Source organism: Sciurus vulgaris, assembly GCF_902686455.1.
Source record: "Sciurus vulgaris genome assembly, chromosome: 14".
Taxonomy (NCBI): Eukaryota; Metazoa; Chordata; class Mammalia; order Rodentia; family Sciuridae; genus Sciurus; species Sciurus vulgaris.
The window spans coordinates 29,464,832-29,491,653 of NC_136475.1; the positions used below are offsets into that span (position 1 = coordinate 29,464,832).

General features: G+C 35.5%; 1 protein-coding gene across 8 annotated transcripts in view; it reads left to right on the top strand.

The window, feature by feature from the left end:
- ALMS1 (ALMS1 centrosome and basal body associated protein) overlaps positions 1 to 26,822 on the top strand; it is a 229,577-nt gene that overhangs the window by 41,483 nt on the left and 161,272 nt on the right. For 6 of the 8 annotated variants that reach the window (XM_079111389.1, XM_079111393.1, XM_079111391.1 and 3 more), the window contains exons 3-8: positions 12,167 to 12,362; positions 18,550 to 18,667; positions 19,926 to 21,538; positions 21,794 to 21,912; positions 22,012 to 22,155; positions 25,878 to 26,037. In XM_079111389.1, coding sequence (XP_078967515.1) covers positions 12,167 to 12,362; positions 18,550 to 18,667; positions 19,926 to 21,538; positions 21,794 to 21,912; positions 22,012 to 22,155; positions 25,878 to 26,037 — 2,350 coding nt within the window. Of the gene's footprint in view, positions 1 to 12,166; positions 12,363 to 18,549; positions 18,668 to 19,925; positions 21,539 to 21,793; positions 21,913 to 22,011; positions 22,156 to 25,877; positions 26,038 to 26,822 lie in introns of those variants that run through there. The other 2 variants (XM_079111394.1, XM_079111395.1) reach the window with 2 other exon arrangements.

A 26,822-nucleotide genomic window follows, 5' to 3' on the forward strand; every position in this document is an offset into this window, starting at 1 on the left:
ATAATTATATGATTCTTAACTTTAAGTCTATTGATGTGATGAATTACATTTATTGATTTTCAGATGTTGAACCAACCTTGCATCCCTGGGATGAATCCCACTTGATCAAGGTGCCCTATATGTTTTTGTATGTGGTTTGTCAGAATTTTGTTAGGTATTTTTGTATCTGTGTTCATCAGGGATATTGGTCTAAAGTTTTCTTTCCTTGATGAGTCTTTGTCTGGTTTTGGTATCAGGGTGATACTAGCTTCATAGAATGAGTTTGGAAGGGTTCCTTCCTTTTCTATTTCATGGAATACTTTGAGGAGTATTGGTATTAGTTTTTCTTTGAAGGTCTTGTAGAACTTGAATGACAGTCCATCTGGTCCTGGGCTTTTCTTGGTTGGTAGGCATTTGATGACTACTTCTATTTCATTGATTGAAATTGATCTGTTTAAATTGTGTATGTCCTAATTCTGTTTGGGAGGATCTTATGTCTCTAGAAGTTTGTCAGTGTCTTTGAGATTTTCTATTTTCTTGGAGTATAGAATTTCAAAATTGCTTCTAATTGTATTTTGTATTTCAGTAGTGTCTGTCGTGATATTTCCTTTTTCCTCGTGAATTTTAGTAATTTGAGTTTTCTCTGTCCTTTTCTTCCTTAGTGTGGCTAAGGGTTATCAATTTTGTTTACTTTTTCAAAGAATCAACTTTTTGTTTTGTTAATTTATTGAATTGTTTCTTTTGATTCTGTTTCTTTGATTACAGCTCTGATTTTAATTATTTCCTGTCTTCTACTTTTTGGTGTTGATTTGTTCTTCTTTTTCTAGGTCTTTGAGATGTAATATTAGGTCATTTATTTGTTGACTTTTTATTCTTTTGGTTAATGTGCTCCATGCAATGAATTTTCCTCTTACTACTGCTATCATAGTGTCTCAGAGATTTTGATACGTTGTATTGGTTTACCTCTAAGAATTTTTTAAATCTCCTCCCTGATGTCTTCTGTTATCCATGCATCATTCAATAGCATATTATTTAGTCTCCAGGTGTTGGAGTAGTTTCTGTCTTTTATTTTAACATTGATTTCTAATTTCATTCCATTATGATCTGAATACAAGAATACAAGGTAGTATCTCTATTTTTTTTGTATTTCCTAAGAGCTGCTTTGTGACATAACATATGGTCTATTTTAGAGAAGGATCCATGTGCTGCCGAGAAGAAAGTGTATTCACTCATTGATGGATAGAATATTCTATATATGTGTGTTAAGTCTAAGTTATTGATTGTGTTATTGAGTTCTAAGGTTTCTTTATTCAGTTTTTGTTTGGATCTATCCTGTGGTGAGAGCGGTGTGTTAAGGTCACCTAGGATTATTGTGTTGTGATCTGTTTGGTTCCTGGAATTGGGAAGGATTTGTTTGATGTATGTGGTTGTGCCATTGTTTGGGGAATAAATATTTATGATTGTTATGTCTTACCAATGCGTAATTCCTTTAAGCAGTATGAAATGTCTTTCTTTAGCCCTTCTGACTAACTTTGGCTTAAAGTCTACTTTATCTGATATGAGGATGGAAACCCCCGCATTTTTACTGAGTTCATGTGTGTGGTATGTTTTTTCCCATTCTTTCACCTTTAGTCTGTGGATGTCTTTTTCTATGAGATGAGTCTCTTAAAGGCAGCATATTGTTGGGTTTTTCTTTTTAATCCAATCTTCCAGTCTATGTCTTTTGGTTGATGAGTTTACACCATTAACATTCAGAGTTTTTATAGAGATATGATTTGTATTCCTAGTCATTGGGCTTATTTTTGATTTTTAACTTGACTTGCTTTCTCCTTTGATTGGTTTTTCCTTTAAGGTAGTGCCTTCCTTTACTGACCTACATTGTTGTTTTTCATTTCCTCCTCTTGGAATATTTTGTTGAGAATATTCTGTAGTGCAGGCTTTCTATTTGTAAATTCTTTTAACTTTTATTGATCATGGAAGGATTTTATTTCATCTTCAAATCTGAAGGTTAGTTTTGCTGGGTATAGGATTCTTGGTTGGCAACCATGTTCTTTCAGAGCTTGAAATATGTTGTTCCAGGCCCTTCTACTTTAGAGTCTGAGCTGAGAAATCTGCTGATGTCTTATTGGTTTCCCCCTATATGTAATCTGATACTTTTCTCTTGCAGCCTTCAAAATCCTATTTTATTTTGTATGTTAGGTATTTTCATTACAATGTGCCTTGGTGTGCATCTGTTGTGATTTTGTGCATTTGGTGTTCTGTAAGCCTCTTGTATATGATTTTCCATTTCATTCTTCAGGCTTGGGGAATTTTCTGGTATTATTTCATTGAATAGATTGTTCATTCCTTTGGTTTGTTTTTTCTGTGCCTTCCTCAGTCTCAATAATTCTTAAATTTGGTCTTTTCATGATATCCCATAGTTCTCTCTCTCTTTTTTTTTTTTTTTTTTTATAATTGCTGAGGGATACAATCAGAAAGTTGGAGGTGGAGGGACTTAATATGGGGGGAGCATCAACTAATGGGTGATGGTGAATAAGACTATCAATGGTCAGTTTTATTCAAACACACAGCTGGAGACTAACCGGTAGACATATTAATGAGCACCATTGAAGCCTATTTCAAATGTGAAAAACCTTGAGGCTCTCTTGTGGAAAAACTTCTAGTCAACTTCTTTGTCCTGGAGGTGGAAAACAGAAGGTGGGGGTGAACCAGGGTGGAAGTAATAGGAAGATGATAGCCTTGGTACTTTTTCAATGCCTGTTTAACAATACATTTTGCTCCATGCTCTACGCAGAACCATAAATACACTCCTAAGGTGGCACACCAAAATGGGTTTTTCTGCTATCAGGCCCCCTCCTGCATGATGGGAGTTCTATCTCTTTTCACTTAAAAAAATCCTGCTCCATTTACTCTTCCCTTCCACGATTGGATGCTATTCCATGGATGCTATTCTTCAAAATTTGCAAGACAAGAAACCAGAGGAAATTGATGAAGTGAGGAATCTAGTCTCATCTCAGTTTCAATGGCATCAGTGGAAGAATTCTGAGGTATTTCACATAGTTTCTCAGCAGGAACCCAGCAAAATAGAGCCCCAGTTGCCCACAACAGAACTGTTCATCTGTAGACTCCTTGTTGGCTTTTCTTTCTGCCATGTGTCACTTTCTCTGCTTCTCCATACTTTCTGGTATCCTTTCCCATATAATCTACTCACATCCTAGTGGCAAGGTCTGTTTTAGGGTTCATCAGAGCTAAAGGAGTTAAAAAGAATAGAGGAAAGGGAAAAAAATAAGCACCCTTACAGATACATACTAGCTGAAGCCAGGGTATATTGACACATGTCTGTTAATCCCAGCAACTCAAGAATGAAAGTTCGAGGCCAGTCTCAGCAACCTAGCGAGACTGAGCTGGGTGCAAACTTCACAGATCAGCAAAGCCTTTATTCAGTGGTGGAATCATGCATCTGATGGACCCACTTTCCCGAGGGAAAATGAGCCACTGGCCAAAGGAGGAATCTGTACTTATATGTGCTACACTGAGAGGTGACTTAATTATTGACAGAGTGTATCATTTTGGGCACAGGATTGTGAGAATTTGAAATTTGTTTTTACTGAGTAATATTTTTACTCGGGGAAGAATGGAGGGTCTGGGGTCAGCATTCAGTGCTTATCTCTTTCCCTTCAGGGTCCCATTGTACGGTCACTGGGAAAGGATTTATTTGGGGAAGGATCAATGCTTTGACTTCCTCCCAGAGACTGCCGTTTTAGGCTTGATGCATATCTCCTTCCCAGGGATTGTCCTGTCCCTGGGAAAGGATGTATTGGGAAAGGATCAATATTATCAATGTATTGCCTTCTTCCTCATTCCCTCTTCCCAGGCCATATTATTATGGGGTTTGTCATTTTCCATGTTTTAGACACACACACACATGCACACGCACAAATTTAAAACAAAAACCAAACCAAACAACTTATTCACAAAATCTTCATCATTTTTTAAATTCTTTGGCTTTCGTTGATAGATATTTCCTCCCCCCCCTTTTTTTTTTCATTTTTTTCTTTTTGAAATAGTTCTACTTGCTTTAATTTGACCTGTGAGGGCATATTTCCTTGAGCGTGTTGGCAACTTTTTCTGGAAATGCCTATTGGAAAAATGTGGAAAGTCAGACTCTACTCTTTGTCAACTTAGAAAAGTTTAAGGAGAGAGGAGGGGAGTAGCCCTAGGATGGATATCCCCAGGTACTATGAAACTAATTAGTCATACCTCCTCCCCTTCCTCTAAGCGGAAATTCAGAGTTTAAACCTCACTGTCAAAACCTCTATTACAAGGGCCATTGGGAGAAGCCCTCTCCGAACTGTTATTCACCAGCAAAGGGAGGGGATTTTTAGGTAAAAGAGGAGGAATAATGTCCATGGCCAGTTCATCCCACCTCCCCCATTTTCCTAACTCTTCACTCCAGCAGGATTTGTGCTCTGATAAAGCCACCCTTGGACCAGAGGTATTGGACCATAGAGATTTCTGTAGTTGAGGCTGGCAATGATTATCCCAATGCCAGAGGGCTGAAGAGACAAGAGGAAAGAAAATGAACCGATTTTGCCCAAGTTACCGTATTATAGCCAAGACAATGCTCTCTGTCCAGGGTGCAACCACCACTCCCCAGTACATATAGACATATTGGTTCAAAACAATCTTCTCTGCCCAGGAGTTTTTTTACAGTTTGCTTGTTGTTTCCTGGAAATGCATAGTTTCTTCGCCTTTGTGCTCAGGGGAAGGAGCCAACAGCCTATTTCACCATACTGATCAACAGATCTCATTAAACACATTAGAATGATGCTCTAACAAAGAAGGGGAATTGGAAATGAGGCGTGGAGTTAAAAGAGAATAAATGAACCTGTAATCTCAGCTACTTAGGAAGCTGAGGCAGGAAGCTTCCAAGTTTGAGGCCAGCCTGGGCAACTTAGCAAGACTTTGTCTCCAAATAAAAATTTTAAAAAAAGCTGGAGAGCTGAGTGCAATGGCACACACCTGTAATGCCCTGGACTCGGGAGGCTGAGGAGGAGGGAACAGAATCTCCCATAGTTCTTGGAGAGTCTGTTCATGATTTCTTTTTTTTTTTTTTTCTTTTTTTTTTTCTTTTTTTTTTTTTATTGTAAACAAATGGGATACATGTTGTTTCTCTGTTTGTACATGGCGTAAAGGCATACCATTTGTGTAATCATAAATTTACATAGAGCAATGTTGTTTGATTCATTCTGTTATTTTTTTCCCTTCCCCCCACCCCTCCCACCCCTCTTTACCCTCTATACAGTAGTTCCTTCCTCTATACTTGCCCCCCTCCCTAACCCTAACTCTAACCCTTCCCTCCCCCCCATTATGTGTCAACCTCCACTTATTAGCGATATCATTGTTCATGATTTCTTACCACCTTCTCTGTTTGGGCAACTTTATTTTCAAGATTAAATATTTTGTCTTCATTGTCTGAGGTTCTGTCTTCCATGTGATCTAGTCTGTTGGTGATGCTTTCTTTTGAGTTTTTAATTTGGTTTATGGTTTCCTTCATTTCAAGGATATTTTTTTCAGAATTTGTATCTCTTTATTGAAATGATCTTTTACTTCCTGCATTTGCTCTTTTAACTGTTTATTGGAGTGATCATTCATTGCCTGCAGTTGCTCTTTTATCTCATCCTTCACTTTGTGGATCATTTTAACTAAGTGCATTCTGAACTCCTTTTCTGACATTTCTTCTGCCATGCTGTCATTGTATTCTATTAATATAGCGTCTTGGTTTGTTTGGGACACTTTCTTCCCCTGTTTTTTTATGTTGTTCATGTATCTTCCCCTCTAGCAGTGTGGATCTGAGTCATTGCAGTTTCTCCTCTATAGGCTTATAGTGACCCTGCAGTTTTCCAGTAACTCACCTTTAAGGGAGTGATTAATATTAGCAGCACCCAATACAAACGATATGCAGCCATAATCAAAATAGTCCCTGTGAACACGTTAACAGTATTGTTGTAATAAACAGAGAGGATGAGTTCGATTATTATTGCCTGTATAACCAATAGGTTTGAAATGAGGTCCACAATGTCTAATGATGGACAAAGAGGATGAGGAGCAGGGGGGGTAGGATATAACTGTTAGTGGGATAAGAAGAGAGTATATAAAGATACTAGATCATAGGAAGATTGAAAGTGGAATCAAAAGAAGTTGGTTGTTAGCATGAGAAAAGGAAGAAAGAGACTCTGAGGAAACAGCTAAACAAAAAGTTAAAAGAGTAAAAAAAATTTGAATAGAAAAAAAATCTACAATTTAACAGTCATATACTATTCAAACCTCCCAGTCTTCTATAGCCTGATGCAGGAGAGATACCTAACAATGAGCTTCTAGTCTCTAGCAGGTGTCTCAGGATGGGAGTTGCCCCCCTTAAAGATGTGGCTTCTGTTTCAAGGATAATCCAAGACGGCTGCACTGGTTTCCTACTGTGAGAAAGGCCAGGATCCTGGAGTGACTCTCTTTAATTTTTGATGCTGAATGGTATTCTATTCACATGCAGGTTTTTGAGTTGATATATGGCTTCACTTCTTTTAAGTAAATACCTAGCAATGGATTTGCTGACTGTTACAGTAATTGAATATTTAACTTTATAAGAAAATTCTAAAACATTTCCCAAACGGCTGCCTTATCTTTCATTCCCAGAATTTCATGAGAGTTCTAGTTACTCTATCTTGGGTATTGTCAATTAAAAAAATTTTTTTTTTAGCAACTTTAGATGTATTATGGAATCACATTTTTTAAAAAAAATACTTTTTAGTTGTAGATGGACACAATAACTTTATTTTTTTTATGTGGTGCGGAGGATCAAACACAGTGCCTCGCATGTGCTAGGCAAGCGCTCTACCTTTGAGCCACAGTCCCAGCTCCTCACCTTGTGGTTTTAATGTGCATTTATCTAGTGATTAATGATACTGACCATGTTTTTAGGTGCTTATTTGCCTTCCATGTTTTCTTCTTCAATGAAGTGTTTAACCCCCACCTTTAATGGCTAATTTTTTCTACTTGTTGAACTTATAGAGTGCTTCATATATTCTAAATACAAGTCCTTTATCATATATGCATCTTGTAACCATTTTCTCTGAAACTATGGCTTGTCTTTGCATTCCCATGTCTTCAAGTAATGGAAGTTTTTATGAAATTGGCTTATGGGTGTTTCTTCTTTTGTGGTTTATGCTTCTTCTGTCCTGAGAAATCTTGGTGTCATCCTATTCAACATAGATTTTTGCCTATGTTTTCTACTAACACTGGGTTTCTTGACCTTGTCACTACTAGTATTTTGGGTTGAATAATTGTTTATTGTGGGGGGCTGTACTTATATCACAGGATATTTAGCATCCCTGGGCTGTTCCCATCTTGCTATTAGTAATACTTCTCCAGGCTGTAACCATTGAAAATGTCTTCATCTTAGGTGTAATAAATAGCATTTGATAATATTAATCATTGCATAACTTCTTAAAATAACTTCTTTTCTTGGTTTTTCTGGTTTTTCTCTCTATTCCTCTGGCTATTTTCTCTCAGTATTCTTGCCGCTTTACATTCCTCTCATAAGTCCTAGAATTGTAGTTCAAAGGTTGTGGATGAGTATGATTCAAATGTGGTTTGCAAGAAAATTTTTTCTTTTGCATAATGTTTAAAAAAATTTGAAATAGAGTATAGTGAACATGCAGTGCATTGCTGGTCACAGGTGTCATTACTCTGTATAATTCCAGGACAGAATTATTATTATTTTTTTGAGTTTTTAACCTGTTTTTAACGTATTAGAATGTTTTGGTTCTCGTCCACATTTTTTATATTCCATGCTACTTGGGGGACTCAGGCAGGAAGATGCTGAGTCCAGTGGTTTGTAGAGGCCAACCCAGGCAACACAACATAGGGGGAGAAGAGATAAATAAATACATACATATACAACTCAGATTTCTATTTTCAACCTTTTTCTCCCTCAAACTTTGTCCAAAAGCTTGTCATCCTTACATCTATCAAATGTATGTAGAGATTTGAGGGCCTTTTGGAATTGATTATAAAGGGGTAAACACCAAAAATAATTTGTACGATGCGAACATTATAAAATACATAATTTAGAAAGGAAAGGAATGTTGAACAGAGGTTACTTAAAATTTATTAAGGGAAGTGAGTGTGAGTATGTTTGCATGGTGAGAGGATGGTTCAGTAATGACAGAAAAATGGATGAAGGAAAGCAGGAAGGAAATTTTTCAAAAAAACATGGAAAGGAAATCATTGAAATAATGTGGTGATGGGACTGGGGTTGTGGCTTAGCGGTAGAGCACTTACCTAGCCCATGCGAGGTACTGCGTTTGATCCTCAGTACCACATAAAATATAAATAAATGAAGTTAAAAAAAGTGCATCTTTGTTAAAAAAATGTGATGAAATGGGAAGGACTTTGATAGCTTTTTTTTTTTTTTTAAGTCGTAAGATAGAAATCTTAGTAGATTAAATCTGGCAGTGAGAAGACATGGAATTTCCTGTTCTCTGTTATACACGTAATGGAGTAGAAGATGAAGTCATGAGTTCAAAACAAGGGAAGAAAGTTCTGAAGTAGTTACTTGAGAGAGTCAACTCACCAAGAAGATGTATTAGGAGTTCCAGGTGATACTGAGTACACTTGAGGTTTAATATCATCAATTTAAAGAAAAACCAGTCTGTCTAATGTGAGTTTCTTTAGCAATGTGCTTCCACTTGGATTGAGGCAATGAGAAGGTTCAGCCATTGCTAGTTTTTGTCTGGCAAATAAGTCAGTGGGAGAAGGTGGCAAGAAGGTAAAGGGTATCTGCATGGTGGTGATTCTAAAAATTCTCAGTGATAAAGAAGGAAATACAGATAAGAAAGACTTGATGAAAAATGTAAATGTGATAGGATTTGTCTGTGTGAAGTTACAGAATTATAAATTAGTAAAGAATTAGTAGTTCTCATTTATATGTAAATATAAATGAATTGTAAATGAAGAAGTAAAGAATTGTAAAGTGGTTACCAGAGCCTGGGAATGGTATAGTGGAGAGGGAGATGGAAAGAGGATTGTTATCTGGTATAGGAATACAGTTGAATAGTAGGAGGCATAATTTCTAATGTTTTATATCACAATAGGATAACTGTGGTTGACAACATTTAATTGAATATTTCAAAATAACTAGTGGAGATGGTTTTGAATAGTCCCAAACCACAGAAACAGATAAATCTTGAAGGTGTTAGATATGTTCATTACCCTGATTCAGTCATTACACATCATATATACATATGCTGGGTCATGTTGTACTCTATAAAATGTAAAATTATTATGTCAAATATATAAGATAAAAGAACAATGAAAAGCATAAATATGATAGAATAGTTGTCTTCATGAGGTTAAAGAATTACTGCTGTTGAAGAGTCAGTTGTTGTGGCTCATGCCTGTAATCTCAGCAACTCAGGAGGTTGAGATGGGAGGATTGGAAGTTCAAGGCCAGCCTCAGCAACTTAGGTCCTAAGTAACTTAGTGAGACACAGTCTCAAAATAAAAAATAAAAAGGCCTGGGGATGTGGCCCAGTGCCTTGGGTTGAATATAATTTATCATTCTCGGGTTTCATTTTCAAGTATTAGGTAAAAAGTGCATTTCTAGCATCAATTTCATCTTATGTATTTGACTAATTTTATCTATCATAGAAAGAGTTGAGATATTTTGGAATATCAAGGGTCTACTACTCTATAGTCCCATAAGCCATAGATGAGTATTGTTAATATTTTAGAATATTTCTTTCCAATCTTTTCTCTTTGTATATATTTATATAACATTATGTGTGGGTAGTTGAGTATCTTTTAAAAAATTTACCAAATAAGCATTTTATTATTGCATTTAAATACTGAAAATATCTCTTCAAAGACTTTTATAAGTCTTGTTGGAAAATATAAAAATCTTTCTAAATTATAATATGTCTTGTTCTTATGGATTTTTTGTTATCTGGAAATTAAAATATATCTAGATTCTCTTAAAAGCATTTGAGTTGGTCAAGGAAGAAGAAAGAGTTCACTAATACGCAATTTACAAAATAATGAAAACCAATGCCATCAATATAATGTCATCTTCTCATGTTTTTAAATAAAGTAAAAATTGAATCCAAAAATTTTAGATAAATAATGAAAAACTGCAAGTAGAGGAAGCATGGCAAAGCAAAAGACAGACATAAATTAGAAAGTATAATAAAATTAAATTCAAGAAATATGGAAAAATAAATGAATTACTAGCAATTACAATTAAGAAAAAGAAAAATGAATAGACTTTAAAAAAGTGGTCAAGAATGGTTAAAGAGGGAATTGAGAAATAGTACTTAGCTATCAAAAAGGCTCTTGAACATAATAACTTCACTAGTGAAAATGTTTACATTTTTAAGGAATATTGAATTTTCTTGTATAAAAAGTATAGAATAAAGTTAAGGGAAAAAGTTACAAAGTAAAGCAAGGCATTCTAAAATGCTAATTAATCTTATTTTCGGACTCTGTCTGAAAATATTAATGTTAGTAAATATGATTTATAAGTCTGATCTAACTCATAATAAATGATGATGTTTTACTATAAGGAAATTTATTGCTATACTCGAATTGGGGAAAAGAAAACTGCTGCAGTGTAGTTTTTTTTTTTTTTTTGTGGTGCTGAGGATTGAACCCAGGGCCTTGTGCTTGCGAGGCAAGCACTCTACCAACTGAGCTATATCCCCAGCCCTTGCAGTGTAGTTCGATAAAAGTTACCACTTATTTGTAAATTATTTAAAAATGACAGTGAAAGAATACTTTTCATAGCAAGATTGAAAAATGTACTTATTAGCTAACATCAAACATGAAAGGAAAATGCCTTTAAAATTGGTCACTTTCAGTATTTAATTCAACTTTAATTCAGTGTTGCTAATTAATGTGGTACCAGTTCAGGAATTTCTTGTAAAAATACTGGTCTGCCAAGAGTCTGTACAGAGGCTGGGGTTGTAGCTCAGTGGTAGAGTGCTTGCCTAGCACCTGTGAAGCCCTGGGTTCGATCCTCAGCACCACATAAAAGTAATTAAATAAAATACAGATATTGGATCCATGTACAAAAATAAAAGAGGTAAGTACAGCTAGGTGCAGAGGTGCATGCCTGTAATCCCAGTGGCTTGGGAGGATCGTGAGTTCAGAGCAAACCTCGGCAACTTGACAAGGCACTAATAACTCAGCCAGACTCTGTCTCAGTAAGATATTATAAAGGACTGGGGATATGGCTCAGTGGTTAAGCCCCTCTAGGTTCAATTCCTGGTACCAAGAAAAAAGGTAAGTGCAGAAATTGAGAGGAAGTGTTTGGAAAATCTTATAGCAGTTTGACAGAGTAATTTTATGTTTTTTGTTTTGTTTTTAAGAACTAGAAATCAGATATTTAGGCCTGAATTTTATATCTTGTGTTTATATACTTTTTAAATTACATTTTTCTAGTTACTTTTACTAATTAAAAATTAGCTTATTGCTTATTAGTTTTTATACACATTTTAATGAAGTATCAGTGGATGAATTTAAAGTAGGAATACTAGTCTTTTACCATAGTTTGAGGAGCATAGCTCTGAATCAAGCTGCTAATGCAAGAGTATTTAAAAAGACACCAATGAGTTACTATTCATGGATGATACGATAATACTAGAAACTAGTAAAGTGATCACATGTAGAGATTACTGTACCACCTTTAGGTTTGGAAAAATTTTTTTTGCAGTTTTATTATAATTAAGTTGTGAAATTTTCCTATGTAGAGCCAAATCCATTGATTTAATTATGAGAACTGACTTAAAACATAGCAGAAACACCAAGAATTCTTTAGGACTTTAAGAAATGATTAGAAATAGAAAGAGATCTAAAGTGTAGTTAATAATGTGAGAGGGCTGGGGATATAGCTCAGTTGGTAGAGTGCTTGCCTTGCAAGCACAAGGCCCTGGGTTCAATCCCCAGCACCGCCAAAAAAAAAAAAAAAAAGAGAAACACAGAACACAGAAGGAGCAACTTTACTTTTTCCACACATTTTGGAGAATGTCATAAAGTATGAAGCTAAATGCTACATGGGTAGGCATTTTAATCTAAATGTTAATATGTATATTAACTAAATGACTTGGCATATTTTCCTTTAAAATTACTCTTTTAGAGAACAGAATCTTGGCATTGTTTTCCTCAAGAAATGGACTTTCCCCAAACCTTGGATATATCGCAGACCAGAATTAACGTGGGAGCAGAAGGGTCTGAAGTGATAGAGTTCCCCTCTTTGGAGGAAGCTGTATTGACCCAATCAGAAGATCAAGTAAAGGAACGAAACAGAAATCTCTTATGTTCTCCATTGCTAGGTAATGCCTTTGTGTTTTTAACTAGTATTATTAATACCTCACATTTGTAAAGTAGTTTTGGGGAGACTCTTAGTCCTGTACATTACTAAATCCTTTTTGATTTGAGGAGCTCTCTAGCATTGTACTCAAAAGGACTAGTTCGTTTCTGGTTTTCTACACTGGCCAGCTGGTCTAGTTATATTAAATGTGCAGTTGCCCTTCATTTTATCATGCCCTAATGCTCATAGAAGGCAGCAAGGTGAGCTTCCTCTTTAGTGGGTATGCCTCTTCAGTTCCTGACTTGGTAGAGTTGTTCTTGGGTAACGCAGATATTATTCTTTGATTGGTTTTCTCAGCAGTGGAGACTCCATATTCCCTACACAACCAAACAAATGTCTATATTTATCTTGTTTGATTCTGAGAATTTCTTAAAAAATTGAGATAGAGAGGTTAAATGGCTTAACTGAGGTAGATGTTACCACTTTCCTTTGTTTAGTGTAGAACAGTGTTTTTTTTTGTTTGTTTGTTTGTTTTTTTGATACCAAGGGTAGAACTCAGGGGCACTCGACCACTGAGCCACATCCTCAGCCCTATTTTATATTTTATTTAGAGACAGGGTCTCACTGAGTTGCTTAGTGCCTCGCTGTTGCTGAGACTGGCTTCGAACTTAAATTCTCCTGCCTCAGCCTCCCTAGCCACTGGGATTACAGATGTGTGCCACTGCGCCCAGCTAGAACCATTTTATTAGCTTTAAAAAGATAAACTTTAAGTACCTTTCAGATCCTCAAGGAATTAACTGAAATGATTTTATAGAATTTTGTAGAGAAGTGTGATAGGACTTGATTCAGCAAATTCTTTTCAAACATAAACAAATGCTATCCAAATCAAGATTTTAGTGCTATAGCCATTTTTATTTTTAAAGGATTGTAAAAATCAGTGCTACATTCTATGATGTAGATCATTAAAATCCTTTTAGTTCCACATTTTTAGGATGTTGACAAAATTAGAGTACTGTCGTTGGAGGAGATGAAAATGATGGTAGATGAGAGGGGTGGGGTAAGGAGAGAGGACGTTCAAATATTTGAAAGTCTGTCACACTAAAAAGGAAGCAACTCATTTTTTCCCATGTTTTTAAACTGGTACATTATAGTTGTACATAATGATGGAATTTGTTGTTACATGCACACAATATAATGATATCATTTAACCAGTATAACTTCCCAACACTTCCCCTCTCCTTCCCCAGCAACTCATTTTTAATTTTTAATTCACTCATTTATCTAAGTGCGCACTTGTTTGATCCTATGGGTAGATAGATGAAAGCCACTTCCTCTTTTGGGAAGATAATCTAATTAACAGTTAACAATAGTACCCTAGGTTTAGTGTTATAATGATCTCTAGAGCAAGAGTCTAAATGGTAACCCACAGGTCAAGGCTTGATTCTGTACTATTTGTGAGCTAAGAATGCTTTTTGCATTTTTCTTTTTTGTGGTGCTTGCTATTGAACCTAGGGACCTCACACATACTCATGAGCTACATCCCCAGCCATTTTTATTTTTAAAGGATCACAAAAATGAAGCATATGTGACAGCCCACATGTGACCAACTAAACCTAAAATATTTACTCTCTGCTCTTTGCAAAAAATGTTTGCAGACTCATGCTTAGGGTTAAAATGAGAATACATCACTTATAGGGGGCTATTTTCAATTTGATATAAGAGGATTTTCTGAAAGAGGTTGAACAACAACAGTGAGTGAGTTTTGTGTCACAGCAAAGTATCAAGCAAAATTCTGTAATTTTAGTAACGGGTAAGAGATGGTACTGTGACTTCTATAATATTTTCCAATGTAAAGTAGTATAATTCTAGTTTCTCGCTTATTAGAGATAAAATAGAACATTTAAAATGATAGGAGCAGATTCCTGGATCTGATGGTCATAGGATATTCCATCTTGCTGTTTTGTCGTGCATTAATTCTGTCATTGGGTATTTAGGTTCTCACCAGTGGCAAATGTCATTGATGATGTCAGAATGGTTAAATAAAAGAAAAATCAAGACTGTCAATAGTTGTCCATTGTGAGCAAACAAGCAATTGAAAACTGTAAGCAAAAGGCATGACCACCCCCCTTATGCACATCGTATGCCATGCATTTGAGAATTATTAACTCATTAACTCTGGCCTGTTCCTTTAGAAAATACATTTTCCCATTTACCTAGTTTAACTCTCCAGCTCCACCCTGGAATATTGTTAAATATTTAAGGAAATACTTGAAATACTGCTTATAATTTACTTATTTCTTGTTCTTTCCTAGTTATACTTAAGTAGTTATTTAAAATGATAAGGATTTCTAAAGGCCAAATGTTCTCTCTGTATGTAGATGCTAACATACAATAAAGGGGTGGGGATGGAAGAAGAGTTCATTGGATTAGACAAAGTGGAATGAAGGGAAAGGGGGGATGAGAATAAGAAATATAGTAGAATAAATTGGACATAACTTTCCTATATTCATATATGAATACATGACCAGTTTAACTCCACGTCATGTATAACCACAAGAATGGGAAGTTACATGCCATGTATGTATAATATGTCAAAATACATTCTACTATCATGTACATCTAAAAAGTGCAAATAAAAAAAATTGAAGAAAAAAATTTGATGAATATGTATAAGCTATAGTTATATAGCTGAAAGCCTTGTGTGCAGGGTGGTACTTGTAGTTCTTAAAAATGCATCTCATAAAATATAGATTATTTAGAAAAGTAAAAAAAAAAAAAGATTCGAATTTCTGTAGGTTTTGGAACCTACAGAGGAGGTCTAGGATTCTTAGGTTCTTTAAATGCTTAGCACACAATTGTTTTTTTTTTCTTTTTTTTTTTCATAAATTAATTGTAAATAATATATTTTCTATACTTGCCGAAGATTCCCCCTTATAGCATTAACCCCAGTGTATTTGGTGACTATGTTAAAAACTTTCATTATTCTACAAGGGGTAAAGGACATCGGTTTTGAAGATTTAAGACTGATTTTCTAAGTCAAAAGCTAAGGAAAAAAAACTTATCAATTGTTCCTGGATGGTAACATCAGTATCTTATCAATTTCTCATTTTTAATTAATTAATTCAGTAAATAAATACCTCTGTTTTAAATTCTACTAAGTATACAGATACTTAGCCTAACCATTGAGGATATAACTGTGAATAAAGCAGAGGTAGAGTTGACAATTTTTATGGAAAGCAGACAGACCAAAAATGACAGGAGTGTGAGAAGTTACCATAGGGAAAGTGTGCAGGGTTTGAGAGTACATGGGTGCATCTACCTACTTGGGAGGCTAAGGCAGGAGGATTACAAGTTTGAGGCTACCCTGGACCATTTAGCCAGATCCTGTCTCAAAATAAAAAATAAAAGGACTGAGATATAGATCAGTGGTAGCATGCCCCTGAGTTCAATCCCTGCCACTGAAATAAATAGGTGGAAAGAAAGAAAGATGTTAGAGTACATGGGTGTGTAAAGTGGAGGGCTCTGTGAACCATGGCATGTACACTTTTTGTAACTAACTAAAGTACCTGGCAAGAAAAAGTTTTAGAGGAGGAAAAAGTCTCTGGGTTCATAGTTTCAGAGGTTCAGTCCAGGATGGTCAGACTCTACTGTTGTGGTCCCAAGGTGAGGCAGATCATCATGTCCGAAGAGTGGTGAAAACTGCTTTGCTCAGCGTTTAGCATAAAGGACAAAATATATAATCCCTGAGGGCAGGCCCCTAGTGACTTATTTCCTCCAGCTGTGCCCCACCTGACTATAGTCACTACCCAGTAATCCATTTAAATTATTAATCCATCAAATGGATTAATCCTCTGATGAGATTACAGATCTCATACATTTCATACATTTCACCTCTGAGCTTTTCTTCATTGTCTTATCACAGTGAGCTTAGTGGGGGACACCTCATATCCAAGCCATAATACTTGGTTTGCAGTAATTTCAGGGTGAACAGTGGTGAGAGGGTGGAGACCTCCTTTTGTACACATTATTGCAGGAATTCTGTTTTTTATCATTGTTTGTTTGGTACCAGGGATTGAACCCAGAGGTGCTTTAACCACTGAACCACATCCCCAACCTTTTTTTTTTTTAAATTTTATAATTTTTTAATTTGTTCTAATTAGTTATACACGGCAGTAGAATGCATTTATGTACTTTGGTATATCATACATATTATTGGGTATAATTTTTCATTTTTGTGATTGTACATGTTATAGAATCACATTAGTCTTGCAGTCATATATATATATATATAAGGTAATAATGTCTGTTTCATTCTGCTATCCTTCCTATTCCCATATCCCCTTCCATCCCCTCCTTTCACTTCCCTATACCTAATCTAAAGTAACTATTCTTCCCTAGTTTCCCCCATCTCCATTGTGAATAAGCTATTTGAGTAGCTTCCACATATCAGAGAAAACATTTGGCCTATGGTGTTTTGGGATTGTTCCTAGTTCTTTTTTATGTTTTGTTTTGAGAGGGGTTCTTTCCAAGTTGCTCAATGCCTCATTCAGAGTTGCTGAGACTGGCCTGGAACTGGTGATCTTCCTGTCCCAGCCTCCCAAGCCACTGGGATTACAGGCGTGTGCCACTATGTTCAGCTAATTTTTTGTTTTGTGTTGTACAAATGTTGTAAAGAGTAAGAACGTAATACCTAGTTTATGCATATTTTCAAATTAACTTAATCTATTTATTTTGTAGCACTAGGATTGAACCCAGGACCTTGTGCATGCTAGTCAGTGTTCTGCCACTGAGCTGCACTCCCAGTCCCTATTTCTGATGAATTTAAGGGCATTGTCATGACATTGTCTTGAGTATTATTGAAGCTGACAGGAAATCACAAGAATTTTTTTCTTTAAAGGAACAGTTCTCAAACTTTAGGTAATAGGTCTCCTTAACACATTTCAAAATTACTGGCAGTTCCAACAAGCTTTTGTTTATACAGGTAATTGATAATTTCCATGTTAGAACTTAAAACTGAAATTTTATTTTTTAATTTTTAAAAATATTCTTTAGTTACAGATAAACACAGTACCTTTATTTTACTTTTTTTTTTTTATGTGGTACTCAGGATCGAACCAAGTGCCTCACACGTGCTAGGCAAGTGCTCTACCACAGAGCCACAATCCCAGGCCCTTTAAATAGAAATTGAGAAAATATTTATTAATTCATTTAACTAAATATTTAAAATAGTAAAGCTAAAAAGTCTTCATTGTATATTAACACAAAGTACATAGTTTTCTAGAAAACTATTATTTTCTGAAACAAAAATATTTTTAGGAGTAGACTTATTTTACTTAACAATTCTATTATCTGACTTAGAAGACAGCAAGATACTCATGGCTGCTTCTGCATTTGATCTGTTGCTGTATTGTACATGTCCTAGCCTCTAGAAAATGCCACTGTTCCCTTTTAAGAGAATGAGAACTGAATAAGACAAATGATATTTTAATATTATTTTGAATATAATTTTGAATCTAGGTACCTCCTAAAAGTGTCTTAGGACCTAGGAGTCCCTCTGTCACACTTTGATAATGGATATCTTTAAATTATTTAAAATTAAAAGAAATACTCAAAATAGCTAAGAAACACTTAAATAATTTTGTACTTGCTAAAAAGTTAGAATGCTTAGGTTCAACTATCACTGGCACTTAAGCTGTTTGAATATGAACAGATTACTTAATAAATTATTTTTATTTTATTTTGGGTACCAGGGATTGAACTCAGGGGCACTTGATCACTGAGCCATGTCCCAGCCCTATTTTGTATTTTATTTAGAAACAGTCTCACTGAGTTGCTTAGCACCTTGCTTTTGCTGAGGCTGACTTTGAACTCATGATTCTCTTACTTCAGCCTCCTGAGCTGCTGCAATTGCAGGCATGTGCCACTGTGCCTGGCCAGTTTACTTAATACTTTTTAAGTTTGGAAATTATGTTTCCTCACGTATAAGGTAGATGTAATTGTACCTATCCTGAGGATTAAGTGAAATACTTTATGTTAAGTGCCTCGACCTTGCCAGGTTCAATAAATGGTAGCTGCTATCATATTTTTATTCTAATGCTTTGTAGAAATGTCCAGTTAGCAGTATATTTAGGTACTTTAAAGTATTACATGTGTGAGCTAAACAATTCATTTTTAGGTTGCTCAGCATTTTTATATTTAAAATTTTACAGTCATACAGGATAACTTTGCTTCTCCTGATTTGCCTTTGCTGACATGTTTGACACAAGACCAGGAACTTGGGTCTGATTCCTTATTTCACCAAAGTGAACTAGATTTTGCACCTCTGAGGTAGGATGATTTATTTATTTTCCTTTACCCTTTCTACTTTTTCTTATTGTAAGTTGTTTTTAATATTAATGACTTCAGGCTAAGGTGGGACGTTGAAATAGCGGTAAAATTCTTAGCATGCACTCTGAAGGTAGTAAGGTGGTAAATGTGTATATTAATTTGGCATGGTAATGTATGTGTAGAGATGTGCTGGGTGACTTATTTAAAAGAATTTCCAATGTATTCTAGCATTTCAGGCATATTTTAATTATAAGGCCCACTGGACTTTCCTTTTTATCAACTTCCTCATACATATGCTGTTATCATCCCTTCGCTTCTTTTTACCTTCATTTTTCAAAAAAGTATTCATTTCTAGGCTACTTGTTCTACACTCTTATTTTGATCAACTATTATTGAATCTGCCTAGTTAGCACTCTTTATCTTATCTGAGAATATGAAGTTTTATAACATAGTCCAAAGTTATGTCCTTTAGAATAATCATAATGGGAGAAAAGTCTGAAATTCCTTAAAACAAAATTAAAATTATTCACGAATATAATTATCCCTCTTTTAGAACTGAAAGAAGAATCCACCTTAAATTAAAAACTATAGATGTTGGGTTGGGAGTATAGCTCAGTGATAAAGCACTTGCCTAGCATGTGTGAGGTCCTGGGTTTGAACCCCAGCACTGCAAAACAAACAAACAAAACTATAGATGTTTAGAATGTAAAAAGTAGCCTCTGCCCTTGTGCTATGTATTTCTTTTTAATTACTTTATTGAAAAGTGCTCTGTACACATGTGATTGTCAACCTATGATTAAGTTACTATAATTTGGGAGTGAATCCCTTGAATGGTTTTCACAAGAATAAAAAAGACTGTTTTGAATTAATTAATTCAAAATTAATTAAATTAATTAATAAAAATTAATTAATTAATTAATGCAGGTCATACATGGTAAGTGATAAACTAAATATTTAAAATAGTAAAGCTAAAAAGACTTGAATTTTTCATTAAAAAACCTTTTTCAATAATATGAAAATCAGATTCTGTCTTGTTTTAGGAGAAGTCAAATAGTATCAGGATCATAGTGTGAATAGTTCACCTTGTGGTTACAAAGATTTTGCTTTGTTTTGTCACTTTAAAGGAATTCAAAATTTGTTTTTTAACACACTTTCAAATAAAATTGATGTCAGCGAAATATGTTTTGTATTTTCACTTTAGTACTTAAAAATTAGATGTTAAGTTGTTACTTATTTATATATAACTGTATATTTTCAGAGGAATTCCTGATAAGTCTGACGACATTGAATGGTTTTCTCGGCCATCGGAAGTTAGTGAAGCTTTGTTCCAGGCTACCTCAGAAGTATCTTCAGACTTAGTTAACAGTTGCTTTAGTGTATCTCAGCACCTACTTACAGGTAGCACAGCTGTTGGGTCTCAGCGCTCTTTTTTATCTCCTGAACAAGAGAATAATAAAGAGAATACTTCATCCAGTACTGTTGATGAACTGAAAATCCCCAAAGATTCTGATAATTATGATGGTCTTTCTTCCTATATGTCATGGAAGACACGAAAAGATATGCAGCAGTCAGGAGACAATTTTGCTGATAAAGATCAAGTTTCAGTTTCAACTTTATCTGATATTAGTGATGAAAATATAGCTCCTACAAGAAGTGACAGTTTTGCTGCTTCTGGTTTACATGTGCATTGGAAACAGGAAGCTTTACAGCAGACAGAAACCAATAAGGACCATGTTTCTTTTCCACATGAAGTTGCTTATGATAATAAAATGTCGTATTCTTTCTTGCGAAGCTTGTTGGAAAGAAGAGGGAAAACAGTTCCCTTGACCTCTGATAGTCATCATCTTGAGAGTGTAGTTTTAAGTTCTCCTGCTGAGAATGAGGTGAAACAAAAGATGGATTCTTTGGAGGGATATGAAAGAAATGAAGAAGGTCTGCAGAAAGAATTATCTCAAAGTTTTAAACAAAAGGAGACAAGAAATAATTTAGTATCTTCAGAGGTGCATCCCAGATCTTTAGATGTGAAGTATGTTGGGAATATTGTAGTTCCTGATAATTCTTTAAAAGTTTCAGAAGCACATATACTCTCTGGAGGACATGATATCTCTAAGATGGAGGCTTCTGGTGGTCCCCTTCAGACAGCTACATCCAACTTGGATGAGACATCAGTACAACTGTATTTTCAAGAGGAAAGAAACCAAAAGGAAACTTCTGCCTTTGGTGAGAAAAATGTCATTGCTACTGAAAGTGTAGCCTTTGAGGCAGTTATTGCCTCTATTGAGCCTTCCGAGAAAGAGAGTACAGTAAGTGAAATCCAAACTGGCATCAGTAAATCTTTAACAGGTGACAGCCACAAGAGAGAATCAAAAAGTCCAGATCTTTCCCCATTAAATTTAACTGAGGAAATCTCTTTCTCTGATACATTTAAGTTCCCAAATTGTCAGTCTACTTCTGAGGAGTTTGAACCAGCAGCTTCACAACCATTATTACATAAAAATGTTGATGATGATAGTTCCCTATGTTGGTATCCAAATTTAAAATCAACCCCTAATGCTCCTCAGAAAATGTTCATTAAGCTACTTTCTGTTACTCCAGAGCTTAAGTCATCTGTCTTTTTAAGTGGAAAACCTTACAACCAGGCTGTTGGTCTTGGCAAAACACAATCAGCTGTATTTCAGCGTGATATATGCAATGAACCATTTCTTCCCATGGGGAAGATAAAGTCTGTTTCTGCTCTTGACCTTGCAGAGAAGGTAGGATCTTCAAACATTACTTATTCAATGAAAGTATCACCTTCAGATTCTTTGGTTTTACAAGATTTAAAGCAGCAATCCTTTGAAGAAGTTACAGATTCCTCAGACTATAATGTGGGTAAGAATGCAAACTTTAGTAATGTCATTGAAGGTCCTCCTGCAGCTGTAGGAAGCAGCTTTTCAGCAACCTTGCTGGCGTGTAATGCAAAGTCACTAGGTGCTTTGCCACCAACTGATGATGCATCATTAATTGTAGTCAGCCAAGAGACATTGCTGAAAGCTGATATAAGCCAAGGGGCAATACCTTGGCCTGTGGGAGCTGAGTCCAGTTTTACCATACATACAGTTATGCAAAATGACTCCTGTTTTGTAGAGGAACTGCAGGAGAAGGCTGACTCTGATGACATTACTCTGGATAATGATACTGAATCCTATAGCCTAGATGAAAATGCTGTTGTATGCAGTGAAAGTGTTGCTGACCTACAAAGAGAGGTGAGATACAATAAAATGGTAGTTGTGGGAAACATAGTTTTTTCTGATATTGTTTCAGGAAATGGTATTTATTTTTATTTTGCTTTTTACTATTTCCAGACATGTGATCAACATGACTTGACTGGTGAGTATGGTGAGCTGGAAGTTTTAGAGAATTTGCTTGATGATCTTTGTGACAGCTCCCTGCCCTGGCAACATACTTCACAACTACCATGTGAGGAGGAAAGCAATTTTGAAAAGCCTGTAAGTTTTTCTGTTTGATATTTCTTATGGTTGGGGAAAGGAATATTTTAGTTAAAAGATGGAAATTAAAGTGAAGGGCTCATTATATATCCCCTAACACTAGTTGGTGACTTGTAACCTGGTCTTCATTAATTTGTTAGAGGTTGGCATAAAAGAAACATTGATGTTTTGTAAACCGTAAGATCTAGTGATTTCTGTGGTGTCTGGGAAATGAGTTTCTTTTGGAGCTCACAGGCCTTTTATCTTGAGGCATGCTAACTCACGTCTCTGTAGCAGTAAGTCTTTGGGACAGTGTTAAGACTAGATACATTTACAGGGATATTCAAATGATTGTGCTTCCCTCTGCTGATTTTCTATGTATAGGCCTTGATCTTAGCCTAAAGGCCAAGAAATGATCAATAGGCCTTGGAATATTCAAGTATTTCTCCTTGGATAAAGAAATCATATTATACCAGATATGATAGTACTCTTTCTGCATGGCTTATCATCCTTTCAGGGGGTTTGCCTGCTCCTTCGACTTTTCCTTGCTCTCCTGGTCTGTGTCTTAAGACTAGTTCACAATAGCTAGATTGTGGAACCATCCTAGATACCCTTCACTAAATGAATGGATAAAGAATCTGTGGTATATATGCACAATGGAATATTATTCAGCCATAAAGAAGAATAACATATGGCATTTGCAGGTAAATGAATGGAATTGGAGAATATCATGCTAAATCACGTAAGCCAATCCCAAAAACACAAAGGCCGAATGTTTTCTCTGATAAGTGTATGATGATACAAAATGAGGGTGTGGGGGGGGGTAAGAAAAGAATGAAGGAACTTTGGATTATGTTGAGGGTAATGAGGGGGGAGGGGTGGGGGCATGAAAGATGGTGGAATGAGACAGACATTATCCTTTGTACCTGTTTGATTACATGAATGGTGTGAATCTACATTGCATACAACCATAGAAACAAAAAGTTGTACCCCATTTATGTACAATGAATCAAAATGCAGTCTGTAGAAATGAAAAAATAAATTAAAAAAAAGAAAAAAGACTAGTCATTCGTACTTCCTTGACTCACTTTGATATCTACCAATTGTTCTTCTAAGTGATTGAGTAGCAACTTATGTGTGATACTGCCTAGAGTTGTGAAAAGGGCATAAATATTGGGGTCAGATTTCAGTTATTTATTTTTTTAGGATAAGGATGTAGAAGTGTAGCTTAATGATAGAGCACTTGGCTAGCATACTCAAGCCCCAGTAATGCCAAAAAATAAATAATTAAAAAATAAAAAATAAATAAGTAAATAAATAAATAAAATGAAAAAGTAAATAAATAACATTTAAAAATCCAGTTCATTTACTATCTTAAACCTTCTGCTTTGAGCAAATGACTTAGAGACTGACTTTCCTGATCTATATGAAGAAGTGGGAATAGTAATAATCAATCTCATACATTTTTATATTAAATAGGGTAAGGTATATAGTACTTATGGTACCTGTTACCAGTCGTTTCCTATTCTTCTGTCATTTTCATTGTCAGATGCTGCTTGAGGTGTGTGTAACAAGTTTCTTCTTGTTCTTGATAGCAGTATGTAATAAAATACTCTTTTTAATTTCCCTTATTTTGGTTGTTTAACTCAAAAAAATTAAGTAAGATTCAAGCCTTAGATTTGTTCTTTCTTCCCCTTCCTTTTTCTCCCCCCCTCCTCCTTTCCTTCCGTCCTCACCTGCTTGGACACTTAGTTTCTTCTTGAGACTTAAATGTCTGTCTCTGTGTGGATGGTTATCACCTCTTTTTGGTTCCTAATATTTGCCCTAACTTAGGCCCTTAGGGTATTTTGTATAAAGTTTTCTTGTGGAGATTATCATCACTTCAATTTCAACTTTATATAAAAATAATCAGACTGACCAGATTGATGTAGACTTCCTAAGTTCTTATAGAAATATTAGCATTTTTTTCAGTTTCTTAGTCATCTTTGTTTCTTTCTTCATTGTGGATTTAGTGTGGGAAATAAAACAAATCTTGACATTTTCCTCCTGGTTCCTCCAATTTTCTAATGAAGATCTATTGATCTTTCCAATACTTCTCATCTTTTTCACTCTGTATTTTATTTTGTATTACCTTTTCTAATAGTTCTATATTTTGAATCTTTGATATAATGAAATTTTATTAAAGTCAAGATCATGATAGAAGTTTCTTCTTCCTATATTTGGAAGCTGTGGCAAAAAACTACTGTTAAATACACATACCCTTATCTGTACATCATATGACATGTTTATATTGAACTATATTTAAAAGGAGTCTCTTAAAAGTTGGATAATTTAAAACAGTGCTGTGTGTGGAGCAGCAGCATCATTTTAGATAATTCTTGCAGGGTTCCATTCTATGCATTTTAGGATGTCTTGTGGCATCTCTGGCCTCTGCTCACTAGATATCAGCAGCATTCCTTTCCCCCCAAGTCATGACAGTTTAAAATATTTCCTGGCATTTTGAAATATCCTTTTACACAAGGTGCAAGATCTTCCTCAATCGAGATTTACTGATCTAGAGAAACCTCTACAGGTAGTAGATGTAGAATATTCATTTTCACACCCTGCCAATTTCCTGAGAATTGAAAAAACCATGGTAAAAGAGAATAGAATAGTTTGTGCTTATGTGCATTTTTATAGATTCCTTCCTGAGAGGGTATAACTAGAGTAATCTTGTTAGGGACTTAAACAGATGTAAAAGTTGTATATATTTTTATGTGAGTATACTGTGAATTTGGTGAAAAGTTGTACATGTTTATGTATTAGTGTCACCAGCAATGATTTATAATTTATTTTCTTTCTTTCTTTTCTTTTTTTTTTTTTTTTTTTTGTGGTACTGGGGATCGAACTCAGGGCCTTGTGCTTACGAGGCAAGCACTCTACCAGCTAAGCTATCTCCCCAGCCCTCTAATTTATTTTCTAGCCAGGAGATATTTGGATCTAATGAAACAGTAGGAACTTATTTTTTAGCAATTAACTTTTACTTCATTATTAATTTATATTCCTGACTACTTTCGATTCAAGAAGCTTGAGGACTTTGGGATTTGTAAATTAGCACTCTTGTAGTTCTTCAATGCTGTGATTTTTCTTCTAAATATTTGCGAGTGTCCAGAAACATTCCTGTTCTGTCTTTTCTTCTTACTCTTGCCTTTGCACACTTCTCCCCATGAGAAAATTCTTGAGTTTGTCAAGAATAATACCATGGTTCATATATTTTAATGATGGTTATTTTAAGGAACAAACTTAGGTAACAGAAGGCTTTCATTGTCTGTGATATTTTATAAGGCAGATTTCTAAACCCACAGAATGATTTGTAGAGTCTTCTCAGAGTTGATCAAACAAGATATGAATATATATGAATTCAGTAGAGCTGAGAGTATTGATCATAAGTAAATGTTGACTGTTATAACTACTTAAGAGTTCATTTTTTGGTGGGGGGCCCGGGGATTGAACTCAGGGACACCCAACCACTAAGCCACGTCCCCAGCCCTATTTTGAAGACGGTCTCACTGAGTTGCTTAGCGCCTCACCATTGCTGAGGCCGTCTTTGAACTCCGGATCCTCCTGCCTCAGCCTCCTAAGCCGCTGGGATTACAGGCATGTACCACTGCGCCCAGCCAGAGTTCATTTTTATAATAATGAGGTTTGTTTTTTAGCAGGTGAAGTCTGAAATTGATCTTTTCTTTTTTTTTCTCTTTTCATAGGTAGTTCATTCTAAGCTGGACATTTGTGAGTCTTTTCCATCTGTTTTGCCTCCATTTGTTCCTCATGAGCCAACCACAGAGTCAGAATACCATGCTTCAAATCTCAGAATGTTGAGGGTGTCTCTTGACACTGTGCCAAAGACTCTCCAACATTTAGCAGGTACGTAGAAAAAGGACGTATTAAATGTCTTCCTTATGGCTAGTTTGTGAAAAATAACTTGCTATAAACTTTCTAGCATCTTGAGTGGATTAGGGATACCTGGATAATTGATAAGTGTTATTTCTGGTTATGTCTGCGAAGGTGTCTGTGGAAGAGATTTGAATAAGTGGACTAAGTAAGGATGATCTGCTTTCACCAATATGGGTCCTGCTAGTTGGCTGAGGCCTGGATAAAACAAAAAGGGAGGCGGAAAGGCAAATTTGCTCTCACTCTCCTGGAGCTGGGGCATGTGTCCTTGGTTATCAGGCCTTTGGATTGCAGGCCTTACACCAGCAACCCCCTTGGTTTTCAGGGCTTCCCTGGTTCTGAGGCCCTCAGGCAAGGACTGAGCCATACCAACAGCTTCCCTAGGCTGACAGCAGTATAAAATCATTACTTCCAGCCTCAGCTTACTTCTTAGAATTACCTGCCAATCCTTTTACTCAGTCAGCTCCATCTCATATTCACTTTAATATAAATTCTAAGTCTTTACCAAGCCACTTTCCTCAACGCCTCCTGCCCTACTTCTACCACTTGCCTCCTCCCTTACTAGATAATCTTACTTTTTGCCTCAAAATTGTTCACCCTCTGTTTCCTTTCTACAACAAGATTAATTGCATCTGCTCTTGTCTTCTTTAGCTTAAATAATTTGTTTTTCCCTTCAGTTACATAAAATGTTTATCAAATGATATTGTTTAACTTTAAAAAAATTGATGCATTATAATTATGCATAATAGGAGGGTTCA